The 12,588-nt window shown below is 24.0% G+C and overlaps 4 protein-coding genes across 4 annotated transcripts; 2 read left to right on the top strand and 2 right to left on the bottom strand. All coding sequences in view use genetic code 6, as the record gives it.

Annotated features, from left to right (window-relative positions):
* Window positions 1–136: 136 nt before the first annotated feature.
* TTHERM_000242359 (hydrolase of the alpha/beta superfamily protein, putative) lies at window positions 137–1,045 on the bottom strand (the record flags this gene model as incomplete). Its single annotated transcript, XM_012800238.1, has 1 exon — window positions 137–1,045. The coding sequence occupies one exon, from the start codon at window positions 1,043–1,045 to the stop codon at window positions 137–139; it is 909 nt and encodes a 302-aa protein (XP_012655692.1).
* Window positions 1,046–2,923: 1,878 nt separating this feature from the next.
* On the top strand, window positions 2,924–5,182 carry TTHERM_00242350 (hypothetical protein; the record flags this gene model as incomplete). Its single annotated transcript, XM_001024958.1, has 1 exon — window positions 2,924–5,182. The coding sequence occupies one exon, from the start codon at window positions 2,924–2,926 to the stop codon at window positions 5,180–5,182; it is 2,259 nt and encodes a 752-aa protein (XP_001024958.1).
* Window positions 5,183–6,532: 1,350 nt separating this feature from the next.
* TTHERM_00242340 (hypothetical protein) lies at window positions 6,533–11,407 on the top strand (the record flags this gene model as incomplete). Its single annotated transcript, XM_001024957.1, has 1 exon — window positions 6,533–11,407. One exon carries the CDS (start codon window positions 6,533–6,535, stop codon window positions 11,405–11,407), a length of 4,875 nt encoding a protein of 1,624 aa, XP_001024957.1.
* A 413-nt stretch (window positions 11,408–11,820) lies between these two features.
* On the bottom strand, window positions 11,821–12,336 carry TTHERM_00242330 (hypothetical protein; the record flags this gene model as incomplete). The annotated part of the gene is made up of 1 exon (XM_001024956.1): window positions 11,821–12,336. The coding sequence occupies one exon, from the start codon at window positions 12,334–12,336 to the stop codon at window positions 11,821–11,823; it is 516 nt and encodes a 171-aa protein (XP_001024956.1).
* Window positions 12,337–12,588: the final 252 nt, after the last annotated feature.

The raw sequence follows: 12,588 nt of genomic DNA, 5'->3' as shown, positions 1-12,588 counted from the left end.
AAGAAAATATTAAAAAATGAAAAATAATTTTAGAAAAATGTAATAAATAAATAATTAATTATCTTATAATATTATAGACATTGTTAATTCTTTTCAAGAAATTTAACTTATGAATAAAATAGGTTGTTGATCAAAATCAATAACACCTTTCTTAAATTTTTTATAGCTTATACTAAGTGTGCTCATAAGAAATATTGTGAGATTGAATATTCCATTCTTTAATAATCTCTTAAACAGGATTTATACAATGAAGATAAATGTCATGTTAAAAAGGATTCATATTATGAAAAAATCTAAATTTCATTATTTTATTAAGTTGGTTTATTTTATTGTAAAAATGTAAAAACATTTATTCACTGTAGTAAATCTTGTCAAAATACAAATGACTACATTAAGCACATTGATCTTCATCTGGACCGTCATCTATAACAATTGTTTTACAATTGAATATACCTTTATTTAAGTTTTCAAAATTATTAAAGTAGTCTTTAGGAACTATATTTCCTAAAAATGATGCATGATCTTTTGCTACTCTTCTCCAAGATTTAAAAGGTACTATTAATATTAAAAGGCTAAATTTAACTTAAGAACACAAATAAGAAGCAGGGCCAGTACCCATTAATAGTCCCATGACTATTATATCTTAAGTAGGATATAACAAGCATTGATTGACAAAGTTATATACAATAAGAGCATCTTTCTCTATACCTTCTGGAGAAGGATTCCCTTTGTAAATGCCATAACCTGGATATTCAACTCCTAAAACGCTAACTTACAAATGGTTACGTATTTCAGATATATAGTGGTGGTCTTGAGCTAAATCGCTAGCTGTAGAATGAAAAAATATCAATATTTAGTTAGATATCTAGGTCGTGTTTGGGTAGTAATAAGGACAAAATAAGCATGGAATACTTTAATCCCTTTAAATTGTGCTAAAGTCTTCATTTATAAATATTAATTTATCTACCCAAAAGTCGCTTTTAGAATGGTAGCTTGGTTATTTAGGAGGCTAAAAAAAAAAAGCTTTACTGATAGTCTTTCCCATTTATTATTATTTATTTTATAAATTATAAAAATATCCAATCAAAAGTTAATATAATATATGACTTTACAATCTATTTTTTTCTATTAAATAAAAAAATATAGCTTTTTAATAGCTAATAATAAAAAAATTTTATAAAAATATGATTTTTACAAAAAATGTTTTTAAACAATAAAATTACAAAACTTGATTTGTTTCATTAAAGTGAAAATAAATGCTTGAATTATTTTTTCTTTAAATTTATTAGATTTTATGTAAATTATTTTTGTTACTTACTTTTATCTAAGCTTACTTAAAAATACAAGCAAAATATTTAAATTAATAAAATTCTTTCTAAAATTTTAAAATAAATCTAAAAACTAAGAACAAACTAAATATACTAAGAATATCTCAATTATAGCTTACATGTATTATTTTTAAGTGAGGTAAACTTTGCTCTTAATTTATGATATCTAGGGCGAATCATTTGACTTAAACCAAAAAACAAATACTTAAATACTTAAAGCAAATGTTTTAAAAAATAGTCAAATCTACAAAAAATAAGACATTTTTATTATCGTCAAATTATGAAATATTAAAGAAAATATTTTATATAAAAAAGAGAAAATTATAAAAATTTCATCAATTTTTTTCATTCAATATTTATTGTTAATTAAGTTAAGAATGAGTAAGTAGTAAGTTCTATTTAGCTCTTTCTGTTCTTGACACAATTTTCTATTTTTAAATTGAAAAATAAACTATTGAATTTTTTAAATTTCAATCCATCAATTTTTTTGACATACTTTTTTTGAGAAGAAATAATAATTGTAAAGTAATTTACAAATACTTTGCATAGATAGTTTTTTTTACATTATTGTATTTTAGGATAAATCTAAAGTATTTTCGTGAAAGTATTTGATGGATTTAATATCTAAAACTAAATAATCTTAGGCAAACTAAATATTAAATAAGTGAAGTAAATTATTGAGTGTCAAATTTTTTGTTTAATAAGCTCGAAAATATTTACTATTTTTACATACTAGTAAATTAATTAAAGCTTTTTGATTGATTCTATAAAAATATCAGTTCATTATAATATTTAAATATAAAGCCAAATTAATATTTGGAATTACTTTTTTTAAAAAAAAATCTTACTTTTCCTTCCATTATTTTTAGGTAAAAATTTAAAGAAACCAAGCAATCCACAAAGAATTAATGAAGAATTATTTTTTTACAGAATTTAAATTATGCTGAAAAAATAGGATTAATTATTTTCTTTTGAATTAGATAAACGTTTTAATTATTTTTAACAATAGCTTACTTTTGAAATATTTTTCTGCTTTTATTTTTAAGTGAGAAGCTCCGGTCAATTATTGACCTAAAAAGAGAAAAAGGATAATGTAACTTTATGATTTGAGGAGAGGACTTGGGTTATTAAGTGTGGATAGAGAATCAGTTAAAATATAATAAAAACATGGTTAGCAAAAATGAAATAAATAATAGCAATATAAGAATTATGTTTTTAAGTAAGAATAAGTTAGGCAACACTTGAATCTTTGCTATATACATACATACATACATACAAGTAGAGTATTACATAAACTTAAAGGCCCAATGAAATTTTTATATTACAACAATATTTAGTAAAAAGAAAAAGAACAAAAAAGGCATAAGTAAAAAAATTAAGAAAGACTTAGATATCAAAAAAAATAATGATTAAAAATATAAAGAAGAATATAAGTAAGTTAATAAATAAATATATAAATAATATACAATCATATAAACTACTTAAATATACCATAATCAATAACAAAAAAAAACTAAAAGGAATATAAGTAATTAAAAATATATAAATCATACAAACAAATTCTTACAACATAAGGTAGGTTTAAAGCTAAAAAAATGTATTCCAGTTCTACTATCGATCTGGTGAGGGATTTTTAAGAGATTAATCATATAAATATTCAAAATTCATTAGCTAAAAAGTCAGCAGCTTAAACTGCTTAGGCTAGTTAAACCCACAATATTCATCATCATCACAATCATCATCATCATCACAATCATCAAAAATCATCAAGAAAAAATTCTAACTCTTCAAAGTAAAGCGATAAAAGCAACTCTCCAACTAAAGAATTTGATCTTAAAAGCTGCGCAAGCTATTTGTCTGAGAAGCTTTATACTCAGCTTGATTATGCTCCTTGGAGAGAAGAAAAGAATAGTTTTTTGAAAAAGCTTAGGAGCTCTTTTGATGAGTTTTTTGATAGCGTAAACGAAATGCTTGAAAGAATAATCAAGTAATAAGAAACATAGAGTCTTTTCGAAAAGCATAAAGCAACTATCAAAGTGATCTCTTAAAAAGGCAACACAGCACAAGAAGAAGATCTAAATTTTTTTAAAAACCAATGCTTATCAGGTAAATTGGAAAAGGAATTACAAATACTTTAGCAGAGTAAGTCTCTTAAATAAAATATCTTAGCTAATTTTTATGCTGACATAACCCGATCGATAGAAAACCTGAAAAAAACTGATTTGGTTCTACTTGAAAAATTAAAATAACCGGATTCAATTATAGCACATGAACTACGAAGGGAACCAACTTTTGAGAATAATAGCAGTTTTTGTTTATCTTCCCCAGCCAAGCTCAAGTTAAAATCATTAGAGATTCCCCTTTCTTAAAAAAATAACTCAAGACAATCTTCAATAGATTCTTAAATTTCTTTGAACAGTAATGGATCAGATTGTAGTAATTTTAGATTGTCACAATAAATTGAATCTCCATTCAACTCACCACCCAAAACAAAATCACCAAATATCCGCTCCAGATTTAGAAATATGACTGCCTCTCCCTGTCTTACTCCAGTTTCTCCATCTTCAGATAACATCCAACTAAAATTTTAAAATTCTCCTTAACTGTAAAGTTAATCCTCCTCCTTTAATTAAAATTCACATTGTTTTTAAGGCAAAAAAATTTATAATTTTGAATTCAGCTTGGAAGAAACTTAAAGCGTTCTATTAAAAAACGAGAATGAACTTATATTAATAGGTGAACAAATAAAAATATGGGATAACAAACAAAGAAGAATAACATATGAAAAAAAAATAGAATAAGTTCATGAGCTAAATGGTAAAAAGTATTCAATAGGATGGGGCTAGTTCAGTGTTCTAGATAACAAGCACGTTGTAATAGGCAACAATAATACTAAATAGATTTTTCTCTTTTCAATTAATCCTTTCCAATTGATAAAAGTATTAGAAGAAGATAGGCATCATAATCATCATCTCCATAGCTCTCTGGAATCTATTTCTCCCTTGACTAGTCCTCCTCTTTCTTGCGGTTAGAGATAAGCTACTAATAATTTTAACTTATATCCCACTGCTAATCATAATGGCTCTTTAAATCAAATTGCTAATTAATAAAATTAAAATAGCCAGCAAAGTTTTGACTCAGTAATATCTGAAATTGTTTTATAGCAAGAATTGTAAAATTTAGCTCTAAACTAGCAAAACAGCGAATTAGATACAGATAATAACAATGATAATAATAATAATCAATAAGAACGCACATATCGCTAATATGGACATTTTATCAAAGTGGATGAAAATAAGATGGCTTGCTTGTGCAGCCACAATAAAATCTAAATATGGAATATAAAAACTCATCATCTTATTCATACTATGAAAGCTGGATCATCTTAACAAAAAATAAATCGCATAATTAAAATAAACAATTCAACAATCGCTTCTCACTGTGAGAGTGATAACAAAATTCGCTTATGGAATTTCTAAACTGGAAAATAGCAAAGAAAGTCAATTCAATTGCCTACAAAAATGATATAAAATATGTGGACATTTAGAAACTGTTTGTACGTCGTTTCTTTTAAGAATACAATATATGTCTATAACCTTAATAGTCTCAAACTCATTAAATACCTTCAGTTACCATTTTAAATTGTTCTAAGCAAATAGCTAAGTGAAGATTACATCATTGGAGTTTAAAATTACAATGAAGTCTTCATTCTAAGCCTAAAAGATTTCACTTTCAAAAAAGTCATAAAAATGGAATTTTAAATTACAGATATAATAATTTTTAATTCAAGAGTTTTTGCTACTTTCAATATATGTTCAGAGTCCAGAAAAGGAAAAATAGAATACTTGTAATGACTGAAAGAAAGTCTCTTAAATAAATAAATGATATTTTTAAAAACTTATTTCTATTTTATATTTATTATTCATAATAAGCAATTAAAATAAATAATTAATTAAATAACAAAACCTTAGTAATAAATAAAAGTTATTAAATTACAAGATTTTCATAAAAAATAATAATCAAATTAGTAAAATCTAAAAATATTGTTAGTTAAAAATTGCTGATAAAAAAAGAGCGAGTGACTAACATATATTTGATTATGTTTGATCAGCTAAAAAAATTTGTAATGATAAATTAAAAGTGTAAAGAGCCTAATATACTATAATAGTGAAAAATAATTTAATAAAGTTTTTAAATTAATAATAAGCAGTTTAGAGCTGCTCGAAAAATCAAATAACTGAAATTTTTTAAAATCCTCAAAAAATAACCAGCTAAAAAAGACAAATTAATAATTTAATCAATTAAACAAATAATGATGAAAATAAAGAGCAAAAATACTATCTAAGTTTAAGCATTAAACCAATTTAATTTATGATCAATTAAAAAAAAGACATTAATTATATTTAATAAAATATATTAATTAATTACTTTAAACTCCTTTTACATCAAAACAAGCTATAAAAAAAAAGACTCATAAGAATTTCTTATTTAATTATTTAAAAATATATTTATTACTCCAAACACTTCTTCACTAAATAATTATTTAACTAAATAAATCTTTAATAACCAAATAAATTATCTATAATTAAAATATTTTCAAATAATCATTATAAGAAATTTTATTAAATAAATTCAAACAAAATTAATATTTGCAATTATGTGTAAACTAAAATAGTTAACTAAATATTATTCAAAAATTCATTAAAAGAATATCTTTAGAATTCATTTTTGTTTAGCTTAATTCGTTATTAAATAAAATAATAATTTTAATTTTTGCTTAAGATTTTACATATTGGATAATTTTTAATATTTTTAATAATTATAAACATTATTAAAAAATATATTTTTTAATTTATAAAATTTTAATTTTTCAAATTTAAAATAATTTATGGTTTTAATATCAGCTTCATCAATCACACTGCTTGCTGCTTTTTATTTTAAATTTATAGAATTAAAATGATAAATAATTGTAATAATTATAAATCATCTTAAAAATATAACCTTATTTGATATAAAAAATCTTAAATAAATATTAATTGTATGATTGATTGATGTAGCTGATATATCTATTTAATAAATTTTATATAAATTGCAAATCTTTTGTTCATTTTTAAAATTATAGAGAGAAGTCCTTTTAATTGTAATCAAAAAAATTTACTGGGACTTATTTCAAATTTTGAAAAATCTTTAATCAAATTATAAGAATGAAGGCCAGTTAATTAGCAGAAAAGAGAAAATAGATTGAAGAATCACTTCAACGAAATGATAGAGATAGGAAAAATTTTATCGAAAAGAATCCTTAGTTCTTAAACGAGTCAGAGGGCTCATCCAGTTAAATTTCAGAAAATATTTCTTCTCCAAGTTTGAAGAATGAAAGCGAGTTATTTAATTAATAGATGCAAAAGTTCAATTCTATTAGCCCAAATTTAAATAAGAAGCATTAATAGCTTGTAAACAAGCAAAAAACAGGATAATTTGAAGATAATGATGAATCTATTCATGAATTAATAGAAGAACATATTTTAAGCAAAAATGATAGAAATTTTAGCATGGAAAGCTCATCAGATTTAGAATACTCATAATCACATTAAATAATGAAGAAAACAAGCAACTCTGTTCTGAAAAAGTAAATTATGAATAACTCAAGTGGAGTGGAGGAATTTTCTTTTTAAAATAATTTCGGAATGGAAAATAGTAATATCAAGATATCTAACATCTTTACTAACAACAATAGTAACAATATCATGAGCAATAATAATTTATAGTCAATTTTTAAATCAGATAATCAAAACATTTAAATTAATAATAACTTTTAAAATGAAAATACAAATTATGACAACTATTTTGGAGAATAAAAAGCTTAGCGCAATTAAATTTATGCTAATAAGCAAGTAGATAATATATTAGTTAGCCAAAAAGACAGTGAAGGTCTTCAAAGAATCGAAGAAGAAAGAAATTCTCAATAAAATTTTTATAGCAATTAGTACAACTTTGGTAGTTAAACTTAAAAAACAAATCAACTATATCAGCTTTCTTCCTCTTCTTCACAAAAAGGTACTATAAATTATGAATAGATTACTAATTCTTTGTAAAATAACAATAATATTCAGAGATTAAATCAACCTTTTGTGTCAAACAACTCAAACAACAGTGAAAATATAAATGTAATAAATTACTCAAATTAACAGTATCGTTAACCATAGTGGATACTAAGCTAAAGTTTATACTAATAGCAACCATCTGTCTAGCTAGTTAATCCTCCTTCGTTGCATGATAATTCTTAATAGTCATCATTTCACCTTCATAATAACTTACAAAACAATAATTCTTCAGTAGTTAGCTCTAGTGTAAGAGCACACTTTCCTTTTAATCAACCCTCATAGAATTAACAATATTTGTTTAGTGGATAGAAGGACTATGAATTTTTCAGGTTGAATAGAGATAATTAAGAACCTGAATTTAATTCTGACATGAGATAGCAATATGAGAAGATTTATGAATTGCAAGCCTCTCCAAATAAAAATGAAAATATTTCAAAAATAAACTAAGCATCTCCTTATCAAAAGTACTCTCAATATTAATATGAAAAACAGTAAGCTTCTTTGCAGTATTAAAAGATGGTAAAGGAACAAAGAATGAATTCTATTTAAAACTCAGAAAAGTCTAATAAAAGCTTTTAAAATACATTTCAATCCAATGATAATTCTCGTTTGATATCTAAAAATTTATTAGATAAATCTCCTTAGAGACATTATGATTCAGTTAGAACTGTGAACAGCAAATTTGAGAGTTAAAGAAATAAATTCGAGAGAGATTTAGAAAATCATATTAGAAAATATTCTCCTCACTCAAGACCTACTACTTAGGAGTTAGAAAATAGTTTAAAAGAAGAGCTAAGAAGCTCAAAAGTTTTATAAATTAATCATTTATAAGACATTTATAATTCATACAAGTTTGGGGAGAATAGTTCAGCTTACTCCTCTTCTTCTGAAGAGAGCTTGTAATAATCATTAGGACAGAGCATCAAATTATAGATTCAAAAAGCCTTAGCTAAATAAAATGGAGTATTATACGATGATTACGACAATTAATATTAAAATGATAAAAAAGCAAATTAGCAAAAATTTCACGACCATAAATTAGCACAGCAATATACTTCAAATTAAAGTGATAACTCTGTTAATTCTAATCCTCTTTTTGTTCACTAGCTTGAAGAGGATATGGAGTTAATGAAAACATAAGTAGTTCCTAAAGACTAAATAATTATTGAAGATAAAGATGATTTTTATGATGAGAATGAGAACTTAAGTGATTAAGAATAAGATAAGGAATAATTCGAAGTTTAAATTTAAGAAAACAGTAATGATAATAATGCAAAGGAATATGATGAGGCTGGTTAGCACTCACATTCTTTAGAGCATTAAAGCGAGTAGCATTCACTGTAAGATATCCAAATATCTTCTAATAAAAAAACTTAAAATAAATACCCATCTCTCTATCATATAGATTAAGATGATAACAAAAATAAGAAAAGCTAAGCTTTAAAAAACAAAAGTATGGCTGATTTTCAAAATTATTAAGGGAATGAAGTTAATCCTAAAGATTGGAGGAAATATAACTTGCTAAATGAATAATAATAGCAACCTATTGAAGAAGCTAATGATGACGAAAATATGTATAATATAAGAGATGAAGAAGAAGAATAAAAATTTTAAAATTAATAAGCTGATGAAGAGTTAAAGACAGACTCTCAAATTTTTAATCATGGCTTTTCAAATTAAATGATATAAAACCATGAATAAGAGCAAAAATAAGAAGAGTAGGAATTAACATAAGAGCAGCTTTAGTATCTAAATGATTTAGATGAAAATAAGCTTTTGGATTGGATTGATGAACTTTTCTAAGCAGTTAACAAGGAGAAAGAAAAAAAAGAAGATGAGGAAAGAAAGCATCAATATGAATTAATTTAGTTAAGATTAATGAATTTAATTCCTTAGGATTAAGAATTTTTATTGGATCAAGCTTAGAGAGATTAAAAATTTCAAGAAAAAATAGAAGAATTAATGAATATATAAAAATTGTTTGTTTAAATATTAATCCAAAAACAAGGCTAGCAGAAATCTGATTAAATAGAAGATATTTCTCCTGATGACTATGAAGGGGATATTTAAAATCTACTTACTTAGCTCAAGTAATTAGATCAGAAATTGTAGGAGTTAGTTAACTAAAGATAAGCAAGAAATACAAAAAATATGCTTTCATCAAAGAATTAAAGCTAATCTGATAGCAAATTAATTGATAATTATGAAAAAAATAAAGATGTTAATCATGAGAATATATTTGATTAAAGTCGTAAACATTCTACAGCATAAAAATCATTAATGGAGCTTGGGGACTATATTTAAAAGTAAAATCAAGAATATATTTAGAATGAATCTGATTTCATGAACATGTTTAATCCTAATGAATTGAACAACAATAATAACCAAGGTTAATATTTAGAATTGAATGAAGGATCATAAAATTAGTTAGCTAACATAAGTTAAAAAAGCTTGAGACATTCCTAATAGACCCTTTAATAAATTTAAGAAGGATATTAGGATGAATAATAAATAGACTTGGATGAATAATAAATAGATTAGGACGAATAATAAATAGATTAGGATGAAGACGACAAAATAACTCATGAGGATTTGCTAAAAATTATGGATAACAAATTTAATCAAAATTAATCTCATGAAAATCTGCCACCTATCAACTCTAAATCGAAACTTTAAGCTCCTCAAACAAATAAATTAGAGGAGAGTGAAGTAAATGAAGAGTTAGAAAAAGAACTTTAAGAAATTCGTTAAAAGGCTTAGTTAAAAAAAGAAATTCAAACTATGCTTAAAGACAAGAGTGATATAATTGAAAAATTTAAATACAGGTTGGAAATGAAATTAAATAACGAAGAAGATTAGGTAGGTAATAAGGGAAAGAAGTCAGCACTTGATGAAGTTGATTTATCCTTTTAAAGTGAGATGAAGTATGAAGAAAGCTTGAAGCACTCTTCTTTATATAAAGACTCTAAAAAATAAAATAGTTAGAAGCGAAAACCAAGTGATGATAATAACAGCGAAAGAAGTGCTCCTGCCATTATAAATAATAAGTATGAAATATAGGATGAAAATGAAAAATCAGATCTTGATAAAACTCTTCAAGAGAAGTTAAAACATGAATTATTCTTAGACCTTGAAAATTTTAAAAAGAGCGACATTTTTAAAAACCTCTATCACAGAAAGTTGAAAGATTTAATTAATTCTTATGTAAATATGAACATAAAGTAATAAGTGAGAGATATGTGTAGGGTTATGAAGGTTATGCAAAATGCAAAGCTTTTTTACTAAAATAAGCAAGAAAATATAAAACAAAATTGCTTTAATGTAATAAAATGGTACAGTGATTATTCCAGAGTTAAAAATAATCGTAAAATATAAATTGAATAAAACATGAAAGTCAAAAATATGGAGCTTAAAACTATTGCTTTTGCTAAAATTAAAAAATTCTGTGTTCAGCACAAGAAATGGATAGAAGCAATTCATGAAAATAATAAAATGATGAAGATATACAAAGTATATACCGAATGGAAGAAGATAGTCAACTACAAAGCAATGAAGAGACAAGCTGATCTTTACTATAAAAATACCCTTTTCTAAAAATTCAAGAATAAGATCAATGAAGTTAAGAATTCAGTTGATGTAAGAGCTCTAATGCACTATTCAAGCAAATTATAAAACCAATTCTTTACTTTGTTCTGCTCAACAGCATAGACACTAAGAAAAAAAAGATTAGGCCTAAATTAAAAAGTAAACAAAATAAATTCGTAGCTTCTCTCTATTACATTTTCAGAGTGGAAAAAGTACACATAAGCCAAAAAATAAGAGAAAAATGATTATATATCCATATAAATATGTATTAAAGATACTATCTCTAAGCCTAAAATTTAGCCAAACTAAACCTTACAAGACTATAAAAAAGCTCCAATAACTACATAAAAAACAATTAAAGTTATAATGCCACCTGATTCTGCTTTTAAATGATAAATTATGATTTTATTTTTTACCATTTTTAAGCTAAATTTTCCTGTACTATAATTTTTGTTGACATCCATCTTATCTTTACTAGTTAAGATTTAAACTTTACATTTAATGAAAATTAAATAAGTATTAATTTTGAGTGATTTTATATTTAAAAATGTTTATTGTAAACTTATATTGTTTGTTAAAATTTTAAAGCTTTTAAAAATTTTTATAAAATTTCTTAAAACAAACTAAATATTTAAAATTGAAATGATTTATTTTATTTAAATGAGCTGAAAATGTAATTTATTTTAATTGGCTTTTCATTATATTTTGTAAATTTAAATTTGTAAAACTAACTAACTCCACATAAATATAAATAAATACAATTGATTGATTTATAAATCTATTAAAATTTAAAAATATTTAATATATCACTTATACATAATTCTTTATGGCCCACTTACCATGACCTTGAAGAAATCTAAACCTAGTTCTGTAGCTAATTCATTTGATTTAATGCCAATTATTCTAATACTCTAAATATGCACATGAACTCCTTTAGAGACATTAATTTAAATATATCTACAAGGGAGGCTGGATAGATTAATTCTTTTTTCAGTAGAACGGCAGAAATATTTTTTCTCAAAAATGGGTATATAAGGTCCGCTTTTAAACTCAGAAAGTGAAATGGTCATTTCACAGCCATATTTAAAATCATCAATAACTAAATATTTAACATTTGTCATTTCATGAAGATCTAACAATATATTTTATTGCTAAAATAAAGCAGTCTTCCATGAATGATTTCTATTTGTATATTAGCAAAACTCTTTTTTATATTCATCATACTCTTTATAAATTGGAGTATATGGTATTTCAGTAAATTTGCTTTCATAATCTTCATATTGGTCTGTAAATTAATTGCCAAAACCACTTGTTTTTATCATTTTTTATAAAAGGCCTATCTATCTATATAAATTTCAGATAAAAAATTCAAATCTTTATTCTTATTTATTATTTTCGAACTTTATATTAAATCATAACAATCATTCATTGAATATTTTATTAATATCCCTTTATTTTTATAAAATTTCACTACTCTCTTTTTAAATTAACAATCATTTATTTACGCCAGTTAAATATATTCTAAATAAAAATTTATAAAACAAAAAAAAGGCTATCGACACTGGGACTTCCCA

This window comes from Tetrahymena thermophila (assembly GCF_000189635.1).
Source record: "Tetrahymena thermophila SB210 genomic scaffold scf_8254373, whole genome shotgun sequence".
Lineage (NCBI taxonomy): Eukaryota > Ciliophora > Oligohymenophorea > Hymenostomatida > Tetrahymenidae > Tetrahymena > Tetrahymena thermophila.
This window is presented reverse-complemented; position numbering and strand designations above follow the sequence as displayed.